Source organism: Strigops habroptila, chromosome 4 (assembly GCF_004027225.2).
Source record: "Strigops habroptila isolate Jane chromosome 4, bStrHab1.2.pri, whole genome shotgun sequence".
NCBI classification, from domain to species: domain Eukaryota; kingdom Metazoa; phylum Chordata; class Aves; order Psittaciformes; family Psittacidae; genus Strigops; species Strigops habroptila.
In genome coordinates this window covers 71454217-71474881 of record NC_046358.1, presented here as the reverse complement: position 1 = coordinate 71474881, position 20665 = coordinate 71454217, and the positions used below count along the sequence as shown (strand labels likewise).

The following is a 20665-nucleotide window of genomic DNA, read 5'->3' as shown; positions in this document are numbered from 1 at the left end:
CAGCAGTTCAAGTTTGTCAGCAGGATAGGTACCCAGAACCTTTAAAACTAAAACCAGAGATGCTATTTTTTTTTAAAATTTTCACAATAAATTTTATTATGTTAATATCAATAAAAATATTATATAATAATAAAATATTCTGCTTGGCAGAAAAATTATGCCAGGGTTTTAAAGCCCCAGGTTTGTGCAAACAGTTTTTGTAAACATAAGAAGTCAAGTGTTCAAGTTCCATCCCAAAATACAGTAAATTGCTACAAAAATAAGTTTGCTCACTGTCAAACATGGTTAAAAACCCAGGGAGCTGGATTTCTTCACACATCCCTATACAGTTAATGCTGTACTTATATCTGAAATGGGAAGGATTTCAGGTAGTCCTTTAAAACAGGATTGAGGGGGATCTGGTTTAAGTTCTCTCTTCCAAAAGTCCTCACAATGCTTTTCCGGCAGAGTTCCTGCAGGGGCTGCACGCGGACTTTGCGCAGGGGGGTAACTAGTACCTTCCTCGGGGAGCTTAGGTAATGTTCCAGCAGCTTAAAAAGACAGTCAAAAGTCTCTTTGCTGCCATCCAGGCTGAAATGCCCAGTCTGAAAGTTTATCCGGATGCTGGTGGGCCCAGTCGCAGTCTTAACACTGATGGCAAAGAAGCAATTCTTCTGTGTGCTGTCCCTAATGAGGAAGGTGCCCTCAGGCTCAGATTTCAGCTTCTCATGGGCAGCATTGACAGTTAGAGGTCCCCAGTAGAAGCCACAGGCATCCAGCAGGCTGCTGGCTCGAGTGATGCTACTGAAGTCCGCTTGCGACCGAAAGGTTCGGAAGTGTGTGTTGCTCTGTGCCTGCACAGTGCTGGGCCGGCCTGGGCCCTGGTAGCCTCGAGCCTGTGAACGATCCCGTGCCGGAGGGTCAAGTAGACACCTTGGGTCTGCTGCAACTGCATTATCTGCTGACACCTTGCTGTGCGCTACCATCCTACAGCCTAGACCAGTGGATGCGGTCTTCCATAGCGTCAGTGGCTACGGCAGGGCAGCTTTCCAGCAGCCAGTCTGAAATACCAAAAGAGACACAGCATGAGATCCCCAGAGTAAAGTGGCTGCAATCTCTGAATGACCAAGTCTTCCATTCATGTGCCTCCCACTCATTATAAAATAATGAAATATTCATTTGCCAATTCACACTGGGCAAACAACTGCTCGATTTCTGACAGGATTAGCAGAGATGGCAAAGTCCAAAGCTCCAAAAATATTTAGCAAGAATCATTAACAGCTACAGGAGACAACACAGTTTCCTTGCTATGAGCCCATGAAAGCATATTGGGACCTAGAACAAGTCAAACAACATCAGTGAGCAGTTATCTTGTGTACACTCTATCAGGTTCAAGTTTTTAAGAGAACAAAGCAAGAAGGTTTTACAACTGAGTTACCAATTTCTCAGCACCTCTCTCTTTCCCTTTCCCAAGCCCAACTCGATGTCACAACTCAGACAACGTTGTTTGGTGCATTGTGTGAAAAAGAGAAAGCAGGTGAGGGAAATGTAAATTCTGCAGCTGGGGCTGGCTCTAGATAATTGGGGAACAGGGTAAGGTGAATAGGTGCCATTGTGCGGCTGGAGTGTAACTTGGAAGGGCAGCCTGTAACACTGCCAGTTTACACAGTAATCCTAAAACTACTTTTCTCTCTCCTGTTAACCTGAGGCTCAGCCATAAAAGGCAATTTCCCATTCCCTCAACTTTCCCTTGGGACGGCAATGCTACAACCTCACTAGCTTACACAAATCAACCTCTATGAACCCTTAAAGCATTACTCTTCAGTCTCTCTCTCTTTTTTGTATTACATGCACTTTAAGTGGCCCAATCTAAATTGCTTCCTATTGATATATCTTTCAGCATGAGGGACTAAATTCATCCCTCGTGTTACTTCAAAGGAATTAGCAGTGCTGCACCAGGAATGAGTTTGGCCTGAAATGTCTACCTCTGACAGTGTGGTTCAATACATCTCCGCTGGCTGCCTTGACCTTACTGGCAAGCATAGATTTTAGGATTTATCCCTACAGTCAGATATAGATCTGCAGCAGCAGCTTGTTGAGAAACCTTGAAGTATTCTCAGAAATGAATCCCTCAGCCATCTTACGTTTCAGGGTAACATGCTAATGAGGATTTCAAAGAAAGCACACAGCTGGATTCCTGTCTGTGCTAATTTAACAGCTTGATGTTTGGTTTCATTTAGGTCATTTTACCTCCTGAAACAGCAAAGAGGGTTGTAAAATCCTTGTGCTGGCAAATAACTTAGCAGGCTGAAAGTAGCACTGGGCTTTCTTTACACAGCCGAAGGAAACTGATGTCAGTTTTTCCAATTACTGGGCCAGGATTATTAGTCACTATTTAAAGTTAACAAAAATTAAATTTCAGGATACGCTGGTGAGAAATAACCACAAAACCCGCGATCTCGAACTTGCGGGGTTTCCTAGCTGGAGCCGTCGGTAGCCAAGAGGGAGTTTGCGGTGCCTTTCCTAAGGGCACAGAGCAAACTCCGGGCACGTCAGTCTTCAGAGTCTGACAGCCAGCGCCGGTGCGCGGTACTGGGGTGCTTTTCTCCTCCAGGGCAGAACCCGGCACGGTGGCAGCGCGCTCGCTCGCTCCGGGCCGGGGCTGCGCGGGGCCCTGCCGGGGAGGGTGCGGGTCCTTGGAGCAAAACGGTGCCGTGCAAAGCTCGCTGCGTGCTCGCTTTAGTGTTGTTCTCGCTGTTTTATACCGGGCACGACAGCTCCGTCTTGAACGAGAACATTGAGCCAAAAAGGGGGGGGGGAGGGGGGGAATAGAACAACAACAACAACAAAAAGAAAAAAAAGGCACCCCCCCTCCAAAGCCACCAGGCACCGGCATAGCGGGCTGGGCTCCCTGGCCGTGCCTCCGGAGTCCCACCTCTGTAACCGCGGCGCAGGAGCGCTGGGTTCGCGAGAACCCCGCGGGGACGAGCCCTCCCTCCCTTACCTTCGCCCGGCGGCTACTCCTGGCCCCGGCGGCCGGCTGAGCATCCTCGGCGCGGGGGCAGTGCCTGGCGCCGCATGAGCCGAGGCTCCCGCGGGCGGGCGGCACCTCCAGCACTCTGGGCCCGCTCATCGCCGCCGCTTTCTATTTAACGCGGCGGCGCTTTTCTGCGCGGCGGCTCCTCCCCTGCCTTCTCCGAAAACACGTGTCCGCCGCTTCACTTTCACTTTCCGAATGAGTCACCGCTGAACCGAGCCGAGCCGAGCCGAGCTCAGCTCAGCTCAGCTCAGCTCAGCTCAGCACTGTCCGCGGCGCCCAGCACCCGCGGAGCGCGCCCGGGGCTGCGGAACGCCGGCAGTGAGGCTGCTGCGCCCCGGCCCGGTCCGCTCCGCCCCGCCCTGCCCCTCGTGTCCCCGTCCCCGGGTGACTCCGTGTCTTCTGTCCGACTAAATCCGTGGTTGCTCTTTCTTTTCTTTTCCCCGGACAGCGCCAGCAAAGCGCTGGTGCGCAAGGCGCCCGTGGATAGCGGCAGGCAGCGGGTGCAGGGTCAGGCTGGTTCGGCTTCCTGGGAAGCCCAAGCACTGGAGTGCTCCGAGGCCAAAGGGAGGCGAGGGGACCCTAGAGGTAGGTGATGGACAAGGCTCTGACCTGGCAGCTAGCTCAAAACGCGCGGGAAAAAAACGGCAAGAAAAGCGAGCAAGTAACCAACGTGGGAAGTGTTAACGTGAAGATAGCTGCTGTCCTCAAAGCTAACAGGTCAGCATGGACAGAACAGGTGAGAGAACCTAATATGTAACTGAAATGTCTGAGAAGGGGAGTAAATTTAGACAAATAATAATTTTAAAGCGAGAAAAACATTCAGAGAAATCTGTGGTACTTCCACAGAGAGGACTGTGGAGACACTACCCTGGGATTTGATTTCTCAAAACAGAATTTCCCTGGGGTTTTCTACAGAGTAATCAGATTTAAAAGTAACTGTTCAAATCCCCAGCTGTATTTATAACCTTGTCAGAAGCCAGTGAAGGAGGCTTGGGATGCTGTTGTGCTCGCCCAGAGGGAGATTTGAAACATTAAGTACCAAACTAGTGTCTTATGTGCTCCCTTAAGTGGGTGGTTCCTAAAGTAGTAACGAACATCTGTCTAAAACACCAAGAAGTCTTTCTTCCGATTATTCCTTATCTCTTTGGAAGCCAACTGGCCTAATCTATGCCTTGCACAATAATTCGTCTGCGCAGGCATGTGCAGAAATACAGAAACTGTGAAGAATTCCACTGGCTCTTGAATCTGGAATCAGCACACTTATGTATTGCTTCCAGACATGTGTGGTCAGGGGCATGCAGTATGACATGTGGGCTCTGCAGCCAGAATGCTTCCTTATATTAGGAGCAGGGAGAGGATGTTTTTCCCTTTGCAGTCAACACGATGTTTGTGATAAGCAAATGTTTCTGTCAAATTCTGAAGGGGACAAGGGCTGGGAAACACTTGTGAGTAGTCCTTTGAGATGAAGTTGAGGGAACGTATTTCCTCCTTTGAGACTGAATATTCTTTTCAAAATCCAGTGTGGTCATAGACTGACAACCTGATGGCAATACAGCACCTTAGTGATGTGCAGCCAGTGGACAACAGGTCAACTTGGAAATTTCTGATAATGCTTTCTACCAAAATTTACTGCTTATGTTCTGTCATGTGAGAGTATAGTTGTCATGAATTTGGAGGAACAGAGCTTGTCATTGATTTTAAGACCTGGCACAGAAATTCACTTTGTGCTCAGAATCATCTTTCAAACAATTTCTGAGCAACTGAGCTTAAGCCAAGGTTTGGCATAAGCAGCTGCGGGAGGGAAGCTCACCTGCTTTTCTGTGTGAAACAAAAGCATGGAGGAATGGTGGAACTGAAACTTGCTTTAGAATTTGAACCTGCAACAGTGGAGAAATGTTTTACCAGTATTTGCTTTGGTGTAGTGCGCTCCATGCAGCAAGGAGATTCAGTGGCTGTTTTTTATAAGGCACTGTTCATGTTCAGGCAAGTAGTACAACCAGGCCTTGCCCTTAACAGCTTAGACTCTACTTAGTCAAGACAAAGTCCCCTTCCTTGCCACCCCTCCAAAGAAAAGAGATATAAAGTGCTTAACTGTGTCACAATAAGGTAAATCAGAGCCAAAAGTGCAGCTCAAACTCCTCACCTAGACGCCAAGGGCCCAGCTGAGCTACCTTCTGCTACTGCTGGCTCCTGCCATCACTGTGGCTTTAAGTAGTGGAGCAGCGTGACTGTAATGCATCACAGTGGTAGGAATGTTTCTCAGATGAGATGGAGGTTGGCTGCAGCTTGCTGTAGGCGTGCCAGGAGAGCTGTTCCACTCTCACATAATTTTTAATTTTGTAAGCTCACAGGGGAAACAAAGACCCTTCAGGTGCACGTGCAGCCTGTCAGCCATGTACCGAGCAGCGCAGCTGACAAAGAGCCTGTCCAAAAGTCTTCTTCATTGAGCAGGAATGTGGTAATAACACTTAGTTGCAAGGCATCAGAGCTTGGCAGGGCTCAGATGGGTAGGTGAGCTCCCAGCATTGCAGTGAGCCTGCCAGCTCAGGCACCAGCAGCCAAGTGCTGCTGCCTGCAGAGCTTGATACCGTCTCTATATGAGTCACTGGGAGAGTGGTCCAGGGTGGCTATAAGGTGCTTAAAAAGGCTTGCCCAGAAGAAGTGGTCATCAGACATGATATGTGAAGGACACTTGTACAGTAAAGTACAAGTAAAGATTTTGTGATAGTTAGAGCTGGGGTTTTAGACTTGAGGGTCCCACAAGTTGAGCTTTCTTGGGATATCTTCAATTTTACCCACTGATGTTTCCTTTTGCAACCCCCCATTCCCATCCTTCTCTTTCCTTTCTTACCTCCTCTCCCTCTACTTAAAATCCCCTTAGCCTGCACCTTGGAAAGAGCTCCATGCCCCCGGGGTTGGATGACACGAGGTGACCCTACCCATTAGAGGGCAAAGCATAAAGCTGGAGCTGATGTGGAGCTGCTGGGTGGAGCACCCATTGAAGGGGGGCTCTAGGAACGACTGGAGGTGAAAGCTCTGCTGCCCATTCAGGTGATTCTGTCACTCAGCTTAATGAGCACTTACTTATTGCAAGGTGAGTTAGAGTCTGTTTGGTAAGTAAAGCCTTCCTGTGAAATGCCTTTTTTTCTCCTCTTTGCAAAGTACCATTTCCCGCGGAAAAACAAATTGTGTTGCCTTTCTTCCCTGCTGGTGGTCTCAGAAAAGAAAGGCAAGGTCTAGGGAGAAAGAAAACAGTTGGTAGACATTATACGATACCCCCTTCTCCCTTGTAAATGCTTTTGATCTGAAGGGTTGTATCAGTAAGTCTCCAAAGCCTAGGATAAAGAACAAACTCAGCTTTTGTTAAAAATAACCTTATTTTGTAAACATTGGCTTGGAAAATGATGGAAAATTCAGAGGAATCACTAGGCATTTGTGCAGCAGGAGCACAGCTTACTGGATAGAAAGAGGGCAAAGGCTAGAGGGAATCTGTTTAGAAAGCACTGGGAATATGGATGCCAAGAAAGGTCTGCCAGAAGGCGGCGAAGGAAAAAACATGGTTCTGAAGATAGGAGAGTGCTGTATCTGTTGGGGATACAGGAGGCATTTGCCTGTTGGTTAGTTTGTTTTTCAAAAACCACACTCTTGGCGCTACTAGCAGCAGTGTAATGCAGGCAGAGCTTCCCTTCTGCTCCAAGCCTCTCCTCACCCAGTGAAACCACCAAGAGGGAGGAGGTTGTGATACCATGTATGGTATTCCCCAGTATAAATTCCCTTATGGGGCATTCCACACCCTGCTGAATTCATCCTGCTTGCAGGGACAATCATCTGGAAACAAATAAATCAAAAAACTTGAAAGGTTTGACAGTCAGCAGGCACTCCCCGTTTAGCTTTTGCCTAATTTTTGAGAACAGAAGCAGACTGATTCTGTTATGAACCTTGATTAATTGGCAGGGCAATGTGCCTGTGGAATAGAACACTGTTTAGAATTTGGTATAGTAAGTGGGTGATCAGTGTGGGAATTAATAGCGAATTGCTATTTTCTTGCGAGAACAGTTCAGTAAATAAGGTCACGTATTTTACTACTAGTGCTTTGAGTTAGAGCCTCTCTTGTGCTGATACTGTAAATGGTAGCTCTTACGTGAAAGCGCTCATTATCTAAAATGACCAAATCAGCAACACCATCTACAGAAAAGGGGAACTGAAGCACTGAGAGATTCAGTGATTTGCTTAAGTCAGAGAGCGATATAGTCTGCAGAAGGGCTAGGAATGTAACATAATTCAGGTCTTCAGAGCCCCATACTAGAAACTTAACCACAACACCATCCTTCCTGTTTTAGTGGGTTTTGTTTTCTTCTCCAGAATCTGAATTTTCATATAAACAAAACCCCTGAAATCGGAATTATTTGATTTTGCAAGTAAATGAGATACCACACTGCTTCTGAGTCTGCTTTCAGATGCACTGAAACCAGCAGCACTGAGAGGTATGAACCTCCATCACCCACTTTAACTAGGTATTAAGGTCAAAGTCTGACGTATTTAAATAGGACACGCCCCAAAGATGTAACTATCGTGACTTGACATTTCCTTATACATCTCCTTGTATGTACTATCCACACTATCATTTTATAAGTTAAGAGATAATAAAAGTAGACCTGATGAACACAGCTCATCCTCTTATTCTTTTAGTCATTTACTTCCAGGTAAAATGGCTATAAAATGACCCACTTTACATTGATACTAATTACCACTGGAGAACAATGCATGTACGGCACAGTTGTCACAGCACACACAAGTCATGATGCCAAGAACAAAATCCATTGTGAGACATCACCAATTTTTCATCAAGCCTTGATAAACGTTATGCCTATACCTAGACAAGGGCTAGTCAGTCAGTACAGAATTAGTAATTTCTGTCTGAACTGGAATTTGTGCTGTTCTGCAGATAATGTGCGAGTCAGATCCCATCCAGCAAGGATGGATGATAGAAATTAATTATTTTGTCTTCTAAAAAGGATGTCTGTGAGTATTAGTAGTGAGAAAGTGCATGTCTACTAGCTAGGATGAAAAGCTGTGGGTTTTGGAAGTGAATTAAGCTTATCTGTGTACTAAAACTGTGTAAAAGTTGAGTCTCTCCCTCCCCTGAAATGCCTTTCATCAATCCACATTGTCTGAAATGTATCTCTCTAAGAGATACAAACTCTTATACTTTGAATAAGTAATAAAATAACTGTCTGAGACTATGAGGTAAGTTTCTTTCTAAACTGGCTATTCTGGAATTGTTTATTTTAAATTATGTTACTTCCTTCTTCTGTGACTGTTAATTCTGGTTTCCTTGAGCCTGGACTAAATGGACCCTGCCTGATGTTCAGTGGAAGTTCTTTTGTTGATATTACTTAAGTCAAATTAAGATTCATATTAGTCTCATTAATTCAAATGCTGAACAGTTAAGCATACAAAAATGTGGTTTTGGTTTTCTACATTTCAGTAGTTTAGACATCCTTCTTGGTAATTATTTGAGTGAAAAGAAACAAAAAAGGAAGCCTCAAATTGTTGGTAAAAGCATTGTGAAAGAGCAGCCTGCTTTCATACGAATGAGAAATCTGTGTTGCTTGGGTAGGTGGATGAGTATGTGTGTGTGCATACTCCACAACTGATGGATGAACTTTGGATCCCTAAAAATAGTGTTGGTGTGAATTACAGAGGTAGCTGGCTGCCGTTCATACAGGGGAACTGCTGCTGTAAATACTGAACTGGATATTTTAAAACAGAACTATATGAAGGTAGTTTGGCTTCCAGATACGCTTACTAGACTACAGAGGTTTCAGTGCTGGCTGGATGAACATAGACCTTGAATTTCAGAACCAGCTGCTAATTTTACTTCAGTTTGGCTACCGCAATACCATAGTGATCCTTTCCAAACTAAGCCAGGACAGATCTCTGGTCCCTTTCCATTGCCTTCCTCACTGCCCCACAGCTGTTTCCCTTGGTGTTGAAGCCACATTCTCTGTTTCTCCAGTTCCCTGTTCTCATGTCTCCAAGCCCATGAAGGAGAGTGGTAACACGGCATAGGAAAATCAGCCAAGGCAGTGAACCACTGTAGGTTTTGGAGTTGTGCTTACTGCTTGTACATGCAGCTAAAGTCCTGAGGCAGTTATATATCCATGTAATATGGGAAGCAGATGCTGGCTATAAAGAGAGAACAGGAGATTTTGTAAGCTTTGGGGAGCAAAACATAAATTCATAATCCCAAAAGACCTCCAGTGCATCTTTATTACTATTTTAATGGTATCTTTACCCTCTGCTCTTATGGTTTCCCATTCTTACAGGCATTTTTTACCACTTCTCTTTGTTTTCAATGCCTGTTTAGATTGTGTCCTGCATGGTTTACATGACTACAAATATGCATTTACTGCTGCAGGTGTTGATACCCGTTCTGGTGCTCCCACAGTTCCATCTATTCAAACCACATGCAAATGCTGAACTTCTGCTGAAGTAATTCAAAGATTGTGAAACCAGTTTCTGATGCATTTCATTCATGGGCATAATCGGCACATGAAGAGATTATTATGGTTGGGGTGAGATGGAGCAAATTACTCAAATATTCCCTTGCCTTTGGGGTTTCAGTCCACAGAAATGGATTAAAATTAGTTCTTAATATGGTCAAACGGACCCAAATCTCAGTTCTGTTTCCTTGAATGTAGAAAGACTCTATGGTCCAAGTTAAAGCTTCTCATCCAGATAGACAATAGTATTTCTTTCGCACTGAAACACTGTCAGATGACTTGGTTGGATTTTTAATACTTGAACTTATGGAGCCTGGACCTGAGTAAAATACTATTAGTACTCAGCCACATCTTTTGTGGGCACTCCGACTGCATGATATGCTGACCTCCATATTCCTACTGTGATTGTAATCTGTCTTAATTGACAGATCTTTCTTACAGCTGCTGTCAAATCTCAAAATCATAAACCACTCAAACTCTTATGATGATGGAATATATTAGGGTCTTGCAATATCTAATAACTCCTATAACCAACAAATAGAAACTAGTGAATGTGCATATCTTGTTCCACTGTACGGATAGATTCTGTACAGATTTCATTATTCTCTTATGACCTTGGCTAGTTATGTAAAATTCGTCTGCAAAGATCTAGGCAAGAAATGGCTAACATGAAAGTTAATTTCTCCGTTTTCTAAGTATTGAGAAATTAGCCAGACTTCTGTTCCTCCCCTGTCCCTGGAGGGAAGATAGGTCCTGATAGGTGGCCCAACAGTCTACTTCTGAATGCAAATATTAATTCCCCTTTTGCCAAGAAAAGGAAAGCAAAAAAAACCCCAACCAACCCACCATAATTGCTTTTGTGGAAAAAGAATTGGATTTTTTCCTTCAGACATTCTTCCTCTCCAGATTTATTGCCAACCTCAGCCAATTTTACATGTGAACACAACAAGCTGTGCTCAGAATAGATTAGCTTCACCATATACCAGCTCCAGCAGAATTTCTAGGAATCAGGAGAATAAACTCGCAATTTCTGACACAAGATAGAAATCCTTTAGATGTAGAATTTTTGGCATTTGTTGTTAAAGTGGTAAATTACAAACATCATCCAATGATATTAATGAAGCATTCTCTAATTTTAGAAAGATCTATATTAGTTAGATAAAGACCTCACCACACACGCTTTGGCTTAATTAAGAAGAAATATTACATTGTGTAAAATTAGTGCACCTTAGCATGCAGGCCTTGATATCCCTTATCAGTAAATTAGGTAATTGAGAATATGAAAGTGGGAAGAGTGCCCAGCCTGAAGGATTTCCTCCTGGAGTTCTGGAGACATCTGACTGAATTGCTCTTGTTGGGAGGTTTGATGCCTGTGGCGACTCACTTTTTAAGGGTAGCTTTGTCTGCTGACACTGTGAGAAGTCCTGTTATGAGTTGTCTTAAATTGAAAAGAAGTGCCATGCTGTATTTCAATTGCAGATCTATTTCAGTTCATAATAATGTCAAAGTACTGTCAAAGTGTCTGATAATGAGTCTAGTGGAAGCATTAGACTTAGTCACATACACTAATTGAATTGAGCCTGCCAAGGTGACCTTCAAAACCCTCTTGAATTCAACATGCAATGACCTCAAACCGCAAGTCATTCTAATGCAATTCTCACAAAAAAACCCCTTTTGGTAAGGTGGCTGGAGCTGCTTGTATATGCACACAATTTAAATTTGTAAATCTCTTTAGTTCTTTGCTGTCTCATTTGGCTCTGTCTTATTCATGATTTGGAGCATGGCTTGAGTAACTCAGGTTCTGCAGCAGCACCAGAACTGTCCATGACTGTCTGGGTTTACTTCTAAACAGAAAGATGTGTATAGTCCTGATATTACAGCCCATCCAACATAAATCAATGCAGCCTTGAGGTGATTGCTATTTTAGTATGTATCTAAACTGAAGTTCCATAATCTGATTTCTCTAATCACCAGTTTAAAAATTCAGATTAGTTGGGTGATAACTTGTCAAGAAAAAGTAGCTATAATGCTTCAAATGTGAAGTGTTGAGGCTTTTTCCCTCAAGAACTTTTACAGGCATACAGATGGAATTAAGCACCTACTACGGTACTACCAAGAAATACCGATAAACTGCTGACTCTGAATTTAAATACTGTGCTTTCATGATTTCCAATATAAATAGGTTTACATCCTCTCTCCCTGAGTCTATAGGGATGAGTTAAAATACTAACAGGGAGTATGGATTTCCAGTTAGTCCCTTTCTAATGCTCCTATGGTGCTGTGACTTCACACATGGCAAAGTGCAGCACTTACAGGCAAAGTCCTGCACATCCTGAAAGGTTTGTCTGGCTTCAGAGGTCTGCCAGAGACTCATAATTTATGGGTACATTAAAAATGCTCCATGCTTCTCAAGTCCATGCTTACAGTATATGCTTTGGAAAGGAGGAAATCTTTTGTGAGTTTAGATTTTTTTTGCTAAAAGTTTGGCAAAAGCTTTGTCAGAGCCCTTTAGAAGTTTTCCAGTTATAGTAGTATATAAACACAGTAACAATAGTAGTATGTCTCTGATCTTAGGAGATTTCTCAGGAATTTTGTTCTTTGTTGAGCAAAGTGAACATTTTGTTCTGTAGTATGTGCTGGTTCTTTAATGTGATGCATGTGATACAAGAAATATGGGGGGGGGGGTGCTTTTTACAAGGGCATGTAGTAATAGGACCAGGGGGGATGGTTTTAAACTGACAGAGAGTAAATTTAGGTTGGATATAAGTTCTTTCCTGTGAGGTTGGTGAGGTGCTGACACAGGTTGCCCAGAGAAGCTGTGGCTGCCCCATCTCTGGCAGTGCTCAAGGCCAGCTTGGACAGGGCTTGGAGTAACCTGGTCTAGCGGAAGGTGTCCCAGCCCATGGCAGGGGTTTGGAACTGGGTGAACTTTAAGGTCCCTTCCAACCCAAACCATTCTATGATTCTATGACATGCCGTGGCTATGGAAGGATGAAAATGGGGCTTCATGTTAGACTTGACTTCTGCATCCAAAATGCTGCTAGTGGCAGTTGGGCAAAGATCTCCAAGAGGATGTTTTATCAAAATGGAAAAGCAGACTTACACCCAGCATAGAGCAGTGAGGTTCAGACTTCAGCTTTGCTGCTAAAACCAGCTTATTTTTGAAGAAATTAAAACCAAAGACATTTGAAGCTTACTTCTAGACACGTTTGTGTAACACATTTTGAATTAGTTGAAAGGATACTCTTTTAAGTCCCTGCATCTTCCTCCCTTCATTCTGGCTTTTTATTCCTGTTATATTTTATTCCTACTTTCCTAGTATCCCATTTTTCCCAGCACAGTCATTGATCACTGGGCCACAGATAGGGCAGGCTGTGCACTGTGCCCATGGAGCAATGCCGAGGATCCCTGCACTGGAGCATTCCAGGTAAAACAGCTTGACTGCTTCAAGCACTGGAGAAACCCCCATGTCCTCACTTCTTGCTTGCTCATGGGCCATAGTAAAAATAGCTCACCACTGAGAAGTCTGCAGTGTGGTATTCCAGCAGTAAGGTTTGTAGTGTTCTACACTCTTCTTCCTATGTTTCTGTATGAAACTAAAGGAAAAGCTTAATCCAACACACACACGCAAGAGAAAACATTTACTCTCAGTGGCTACATTTACCATCAAAGTTGGTAGTGTTTCCTGAAATTGGTTTCTGATCCCCCTGAAAGACTGTGGGTTTTTCTTTTCTTTTTTTTTCTTTTCTTTAAAAAGGTTAATTTCAGGGAAACTGAACAACATACATGGAAACTAAAATATCAACTGTTCAAATTAAATGTGGTATCAAAAGTTGAATGCATGTGATCTGCCTCCAGTTCCCTGAATTCCAGTGAATTCCCGGTTTCCACTAGCGGGTGGCAAGCAGATCTGAGTGGGGTTATTTTCTGTTCATTTTGTGCCAACATGTGGTTGTGGTGGTGGTAGAAGGGGTGTGATTTGGGGGGCAGAAGGAAACACTAGACTTGAGACTGGGGAGGTAAACCCATTGTTTTTTATGGTGCTGTGCTCATCGAGTTGTTTCAGATCACATATGAATCCTTTCCATGTGACAGACTCACTGCATGAAATACCAAGAATGGTACAGCCTGCAAAGCTGTGGTAAACAGATCATCTCTTGTGATTCATTCAGCATCCTTTCTATGCTCTGCATCTAATGATCTCTCAAACGTGTACTTGAAAGGCAGGACTAAAGCTGAATCTGGTTTAAAAACTGATCCACAAGCAGAGTTTTGTGCAGCAAAAAAACCAAAAAGTGATCCTGACTGTTCAAAGCTGCCAACATGGATTGCCAAAGCAGTTGCTGCTGGATGGAACCGGATGTATTTACTGGCTATTTAGAAACAGCTTTAAGAGACTTCCCTCTATTTCATTCACACCTTACCTTTGAGACACCGAGAATGTCACTGGCAACTTCCCAGAAGTCCTGTGGCTGATTCTAATTTGCATAAACTTTTCTGTATACTGGTATACTCAGAGATAAATGGGTCCAACTGAAGTGTCTTCTTGTCTTTATGTCTCTTCCCTTGTCTCCTCCCAGCCTCCTTTTCCAGGGCTGGGGAAATATGATGGCACGCTTGTGCAGGAAGAAACAGGTTGAGAGGGTCTGTGTTGTGGCATTGTACTTGGCTGGGTTTACTATGCCCAGGAGCACTCCATGAATGGAACAAGTCTCATCACTGGGGATGCAGCAGCCATTCCCCTCTGCCAGTGGGATTTTGGTGAAGTCATGGGGCTGTGCAGAGACCCCATCACTGTTCCAGAGAATCATTACCCCATTTCCTCTTCTGTTCTCCTAAGTAGCAGTTTGCACTTCAGTATAGCCCATACCACAGCCTTCTTCCCGCCTTGCACACTGCCACGCATGCTGCACTGGTGTTATGTGGTTTACAAAGCCCAGAACTGGAAAATTGAGCAATATCAGATTAACATTTGCACATGCAACCTGAAATCTGCCCACTTCCACATTTGTGCAGTGGGTGACACAGGAGTGCTGGTGCATGGTCTTAACTCTTGCACAAAACTAGGGCAGAATTTGCAGGAAAAGACAAGAAAGGTCCTGTCTGAATTTTAAGGGCTGGAATTTGCAATTACAATTTTTAACATAGTTTTCTGTAGATAATTCTGTATTTTACAAAGGAGGAAGGTATAAAAAGAAACCTTGTTATCATTACAGAATGGGGGGTTTTATACAAACTTATTGTTGTTTTAATTAAGTTAATTGCCAGAAAGATAATGTGCTGTATGTGGGAGAGCAGGACTCTGCAGGACACCACATCCAGGTGCTGAATGTAGAGCTCACTGAGTTGAGGCAGGATAGGCTGACAGAACTGTGGTTCTCCACACCTTTTCTGCATCTTTGAGCTCCTGCCTTACTTAAGACTAATGACGAGACACCAGAATTGCCCAAATTTTGATGATAAGTGGTTTTGTGCTACCGTAGGTGTATATATGTATATATATTTTGTTTGTAAGGTGTACAGTGACAGCATGCTAGTTTCTAAACAGATACAGTTCAGCAACGTAAAGCATGCATGCAGGTCCAGGTATGACACAAATCAGAGTGGAGGGAGAAAAGGTACGTTTGTACTGGAGGTAGAAGGGTAGATGGAGCAGTATTTCTTCCACATAAAGAGAATATATAGACACCTTGTGAAAAACCATTGCTAAACATATGTGGCCTTTTGGAAAGTATCTTTGTGCAAACGCATCCACAACATCTAGAGTGATAAAAATCATCTACTGAGCTGAGTTGAGTGGCATAGTTGAAATGGAGCTGTAAATAAAGACGTAGGTGGTTTCCTGCTAAAACTCCCCTGCACGTCCAAGAACCCTCTGTGACTCAGTCATTGCAGCCACTGGGAACTCAGCTCAGACACCCTTTGCTACTTGGGTATTTTTATGTCTATTTTTGCACCATATCAAGAGAGCTCCATTCATCTCTGGGGGAACCAAATTGACCATATGACCCATTAATTTTTGTTGTCTTAAGGTAATGATCTTACTGTAGACCAACAAGATTGGATTTCTTGTTAAGCTGTCTGATTATCACTGACCCATGCCTGCTAAACAGTCTGCTTGGATCTTTCTTAGACCTTCATGTGAAAGTTTTTGTGACTTACATTAACATACTTTAACTGGGCTCTTACCTGCATCTCTCGATGGCCTAAAAATTGACTTGTCCTTGTTTTCGTTTCATGTGCAAGAAGACTCAGGAGTGACTGGGGCGTTTATTTTACAGAGTATGTGTGTGAATATGCAATTATATATTTGCTTATAATACATTTTCTAGGGTACTACTGTTCCTTCAAAGAATTAGCATCCTTGCAAAGATGAACTGAGCTTGAAGAAGCTATGGTTTTGTTAAAATAACAGCAATAGCAATCATAGAATCAATCACAGAATGGTTTGGGTTGGAAGGGACCTTAAAGCTCATCCAGTTGCAACCCTCTGCCATGGGCAGGAACACCTTCTACTAGATAAACCAGGTTGCTCCAAGCCCTGTCCAACCTGGCCTTGAACACTGCCAGGGATGGGGCAGCCACAGCTTCCCTGGGCAACCTGTGCCAGCGCCTCAGCACCCTCATATAAAGAAATTTTAGTATGTTTAGTAGCTTTTAGGTCAGCAGCATCTGGAGTCTCACTTGCCCTAGAGTATTTTATGTTTAAAGCTATCAGATGTCATATTACTCCTCTGGGCTCCTAGTTTTGGTACCTTATTATTGTTATTAAGATAATGCTTTCCCTACTCCATTTTGAACCTGCCTTTCCACGTGAAAAGTTCTGTGCCCACACAGCCTTGAACTTGGCATTGTTAGTTAATAAAGCAGATTTGGGAGATTTGCAGTTTCTCATGAGCTGAGTTAGAATGGGCTGTTGTGGTTTTCCCTCCCTCTTTATCCTATGTGGTATTTATTCTGTTGCTCCTTTCTTTCCTCTTTCCTCATCTAGTGTATCTCATCTCCTCCAATTCACAGTCCTTTTGCTAATTTTTTTCAACTGATTGTGCTCCCTCTGTGCTAGTCCTCGCTAACTCCTTATTGGCTTGTTCCATTACACTGCTGGAGTTTGTCTCCCTCTGACCTTTCTCTGTGTGAAGAAATCCCAATGTCCCAGGTTTAAAATTTACTCCACTCTTTGCTTTTTTTCTGCTTTCCAGCCTGATATTTTCTAATCGCTTCCTGTAATTTCTGTTGAATACCTCTTTTAGTTTCAAGATGCTCTGTCTTTTGCTTTCTTTCTCTCTCTGATATTAAGTATCGTTTGTACAGATTTTATTCTGAGAATTAAAGTCTATCTTCTCCTCCAGAGTTTTCAGTTTAGCATCTGAAAGTTATCTGTGGTTCCTTGTTAGTGAACTTCCTTTCTGGGAAGTTCAGCCTCCTTGTATTTTGACTCAGGTCATAACACCAAAGTAGATGCGCCTTTTTTTTCTTGCAAATTCCCATAACTGCCCACCTTTCTTCTCTTTTCTCTTCCTCAATCCTCTCCAGTACTACACAGGGCAGTGCTGTGTGGTGCATCAGCTTTATGAAAGCTGACACCCAGTTGCTTTCCTTTATACCAGTCCTCTTTTGCTTCTCTTACAGCTGTGAATGCTGGAGGATTTGCTAGGTTTTGAAATCCTCCATTTGAAAAGCAGGAGGCAGAGTTTTCACAGGTGCACCCGAGGAGGGGATACCCAAGGAGCTGGTGCCAGGAAGGAGTTCAGTTTATTGCAGAAGCCAAAGGAACCCAGTGGCTGGCACTGGGGGACCTGGCGCTGGGGGGTGAGCTAAAAGGCAGGGACAGTGCAGGGGATGCCTGAGTGTTATGAGACAGCAGCTCTGGTGTGATTCCAGGCAGGCAGAAAGGAAAGGTCTAGACAGGATATGTAACCCAGGGTTGTTGGGTCATGGAGGGGATGCTCTGGTGTGGAAGGCTGGATATTTTTATTTTGTGAACAGAAAGGTAGAGAAGGGCGACGTTTTGAAATGGGTTTGGAGAAGTGGGGTAAAGGACGTGGAGGACTCTGGGCCCCACGAGTGGGTGAACTGAGAGCAATGGGTGGAAGTGTTGGAGATGTGCTATGGATGAGGGGAATCAAAGGTAGGAGGTGCCTGGGGATCACTATCTAGCAGAGCTGGTGCTCTGGTATCCTGGTTTGGGGGCTGAGGACACACAGTGACCTGCCACATCCCTCTCCTCCCAATGGACTGCTGTAACCCTCCCAGCCCATCTTTTCTGTCAGAAATACGGTGGTATATAGTACGTCAGTACGGTTCCAGAGAGAAGGTTTAATAGACAATGTGGTATCCAAACTAAATGATAGTTTTATTACACCAGATGACCAGAATTCTCCTCCTTCTCCTCACCCACATACTCTTTTCAGAAGCATATTAGTACTTAAGGAAAATGCCTGGGCTACGTGGAAGGCGACTCCTGTACCCCACAGACAGGGAGCGGCTGCTGAGATCCCACCTTGTGAGAAGAGCTCACCAGAATGACAAGCGAGGCGGGTGAAGAGGCAGGGTCCAGGCTGCTGCAGGGCTGCACCTACCAGCATCCCTGCGAGGGGTCACTGCTGCATGTGTAACAGGACAACCCTGCTCAGGTCAGCCAGGGAAAGTGTTACATCCTTATTGGTCATGGTGAGTCATTTGCACCTTCTGCTTCATCTGGCATGAACTTCATTTTAAGTTACTCTAGTGCATTATTATTTTCAATATCTCTTTCACCAGAAGCTGGAGCCACAGAGGTGAAAATACTTACATTTACCAGAAACGGTCATTAAAATTGGCAGCTAGTTAGTTCTCACTAGAAATAAAAAATCAGATTTTGAACAGGACTGAAAAGTGCCATTCAAGAACTCACACTAGTAAAACACTATTTATCAAAACTAAAAAATCGAATATAATTCCCAGGTATTCAAATGCACCTGCCTGCATTTTTCTTCTATGTGAAGGAAACAGTAAGGAAAGCAAGGAAACAGTATCTGGGGGACAAATCCAACTAACCATGTAAAACAGGAATTTACCAGAAGACTAGCCAGCCTGTTTTAATTTCACGAGAAATTTGTGTCATTATTTGTCTTAACATAACACAGTGTGCAACTTAAAGCTGAGCATTAGCTTTAAATGTGCTTCTGTATACCACGACCTTGGATTACATCCATGGTTTTGGTCTCACCCATATTGTGAGGTTGCCAGTGGCTCTTGCGGCCATCCAGATTGAATAATTAAATTTAATAATTAGATAACTGCTGTAAACTCCTGGATGAGACATGTCCTGCCTTCAAATACACAGCTTTGGGGTGGCTTGGAAAACTTTCCACCAGGAGTTTACCTCAATGTCTTCCCTGTTTTTTCTTGTACATGTATTGAAGTAGTTTACGGGGACAGGTTTAATAGGAACTTGGACTCAGCTATTCAAAGGAATTAGGAGCAAAAAATTCTTTACTTGCACACTGTGCTTGTCAGGTATAACTGCAAGGGCTTTCTGCCAAAATAGAAAAGCCACACTGAGAAGTAAGGGAAACAAAGATAGCCAGAACAACACTCAATTTGAATTGTGTCTATTTATATTTTCATCTCTTGTTTGGAGGAAATTCTGTTTTTATCTATAATACTATGCAAGTTCTTATAAAAATCAGTTTAATTTTAATATTATTCAATATCCAAAGAAATCACTTGTGTTTGTGTTTAGAAAACTTACTGCCAAGCCCCCTCTGCTGGACGGCAAAATCATGGTTTCATCCCTGCATGCTGAAGACTTCTAGTAAAAGCATTCCAGCATATTACTGCTTAATTACAGGCTCAGAGTTCACAACATCATTACTATCTTTTTGTTATTATTTATCGTTATCTGTCATGAATTGATCTTTAGAAAAGAGTCAGCATGATCGCTGCAAATGTGTTCCCACCCTTCCATTTGAATGAGTATTCAGTCAATCTATTGAAAATTCATCCTGTCATCCGATTATTTTATCATCCAAGTTATTTTCAGTAGTGTCTATTCTAGCTTGAGCAATAAATTAGGATGTGGATTTAATCCCTGCTGTGAAACAGACTGTTTGATGACCTAATTAGTTAGGCTAAAAGCCAAAAGTATGCCACAACATTGAGCATTGCCCTACAGAATTTTGATGTTTCTAAGATAAGGTGTTGGGCCCATTTATGGTTCTCCGTGGTATGCACTGAGAGCTGAGTTTCTCTGAAAGGAGATCCAAAGCAGCCAGTATGCCATGTAAGGAGCCAGTAAGGAACTGTTGCCTACAGACGTGTGTCTGAAGCTTTTCCCCATCATGAGCTGTTAAAAAATTGGTCTTTGAAGAATGGCAGTCCTTTAAAAATGGAGCAAGCCAAGAGCGTTGCTGGGGCAGCTGATAGTGCTTAGAAGACCTCTTCAGTATGTGGACAAGTGAGCTTTGTGTCCCTGCTCAGCAAGAGGGCAGGCAAACTTTGGTTCCTCGTGTTCTGGAAGGTGTCTTGACTACCAAGTAGAGGTCTTTCCTTGTTGAAAGGGAAAGAGGAGTATTTGTTAGCCAAGAGGGACTTGGAGCTTAACAGCTAGAGCACTCACCTGTGAGTGGGAAACACTGGATTCTGGTGCCTCCTCTGAGTGCAGTTACGTATTGTACATTAAGCAATTATTAGATAAAGTACATAAGTGGTATGTGAAGCTGAGCCAGAATTCTGTGGTTTACCTCTCAAATCAACGCCCCAATCTGCAGGCTTAAAGGCAAGTCCTGTTCTTTCTGTAGGTGAATGGCTCTTGAATGCCTCTCTGTGAACTGAAGCAAGTTCATGGGAAGACCAGAGAATGTTTCCCTCTATAGGCTTGTGGTGAGGTCATCATTTCAAAATGAGCTTGACAAGCATGTCTTTGAGTCCCTCTATGCCAGGAGGGAAACTGAGCCTGAATTTCCCTCATTTAAACCTGAAATGCTCACATTCCCACAAATGCTCTCACTGCTAAACTGTTGGATAAAACTGATGAGCTTGAAAAGGTGATAGTACCCCTTTAAAGAAAATGTCTCTAATGAATTCTCTGAAGGGCTGAGAACTGTTTCAAAGCCCTGTTATTTCATTAAGTTTGAAAGAATAGTGACAGTTTTCCCAT

General features: G+C 43.5%; 1 protein-coding gene across 2 annotated transcripts; it reads right to left on the bottom strand.

Annotated features, from left to right (window-relative positions):
• Positions 1-216: 216 nt before the first annotated feature.
• SOCS1 (suppressor of cytokine signaling 1) lies at positions 217-3138 on the bottom strand. 2 transcript variants are annotated; one of them, XM_030483207.1, is made up of 2 exons: positions 2984-3138; positions 217-1040 (listed from the first exon to the last, which is right to left on the bottom strand). In XM_030483207.1, exon 2 carries the CDS (start codon positions 963-965, stop codon positions 342-344), a length of 624 nt encoding a protein of 207 aa, XP_030339067.1. In that variant the 5' UTR covers positions 966-1040; positions 2984-3138; the 3' UTR covers positions 217-341. The 2 variants fall into 2 exon arrangements, with proteins under 2 accessions (XP_030339067.1, XP_030339068.1); XM_030483208.1 differs by lacking the exon at positions 2984-3138 and adding an exon at positions 2230-2790.
• Positions 3139-20665: the final 17527 nt, after the last annotated feature.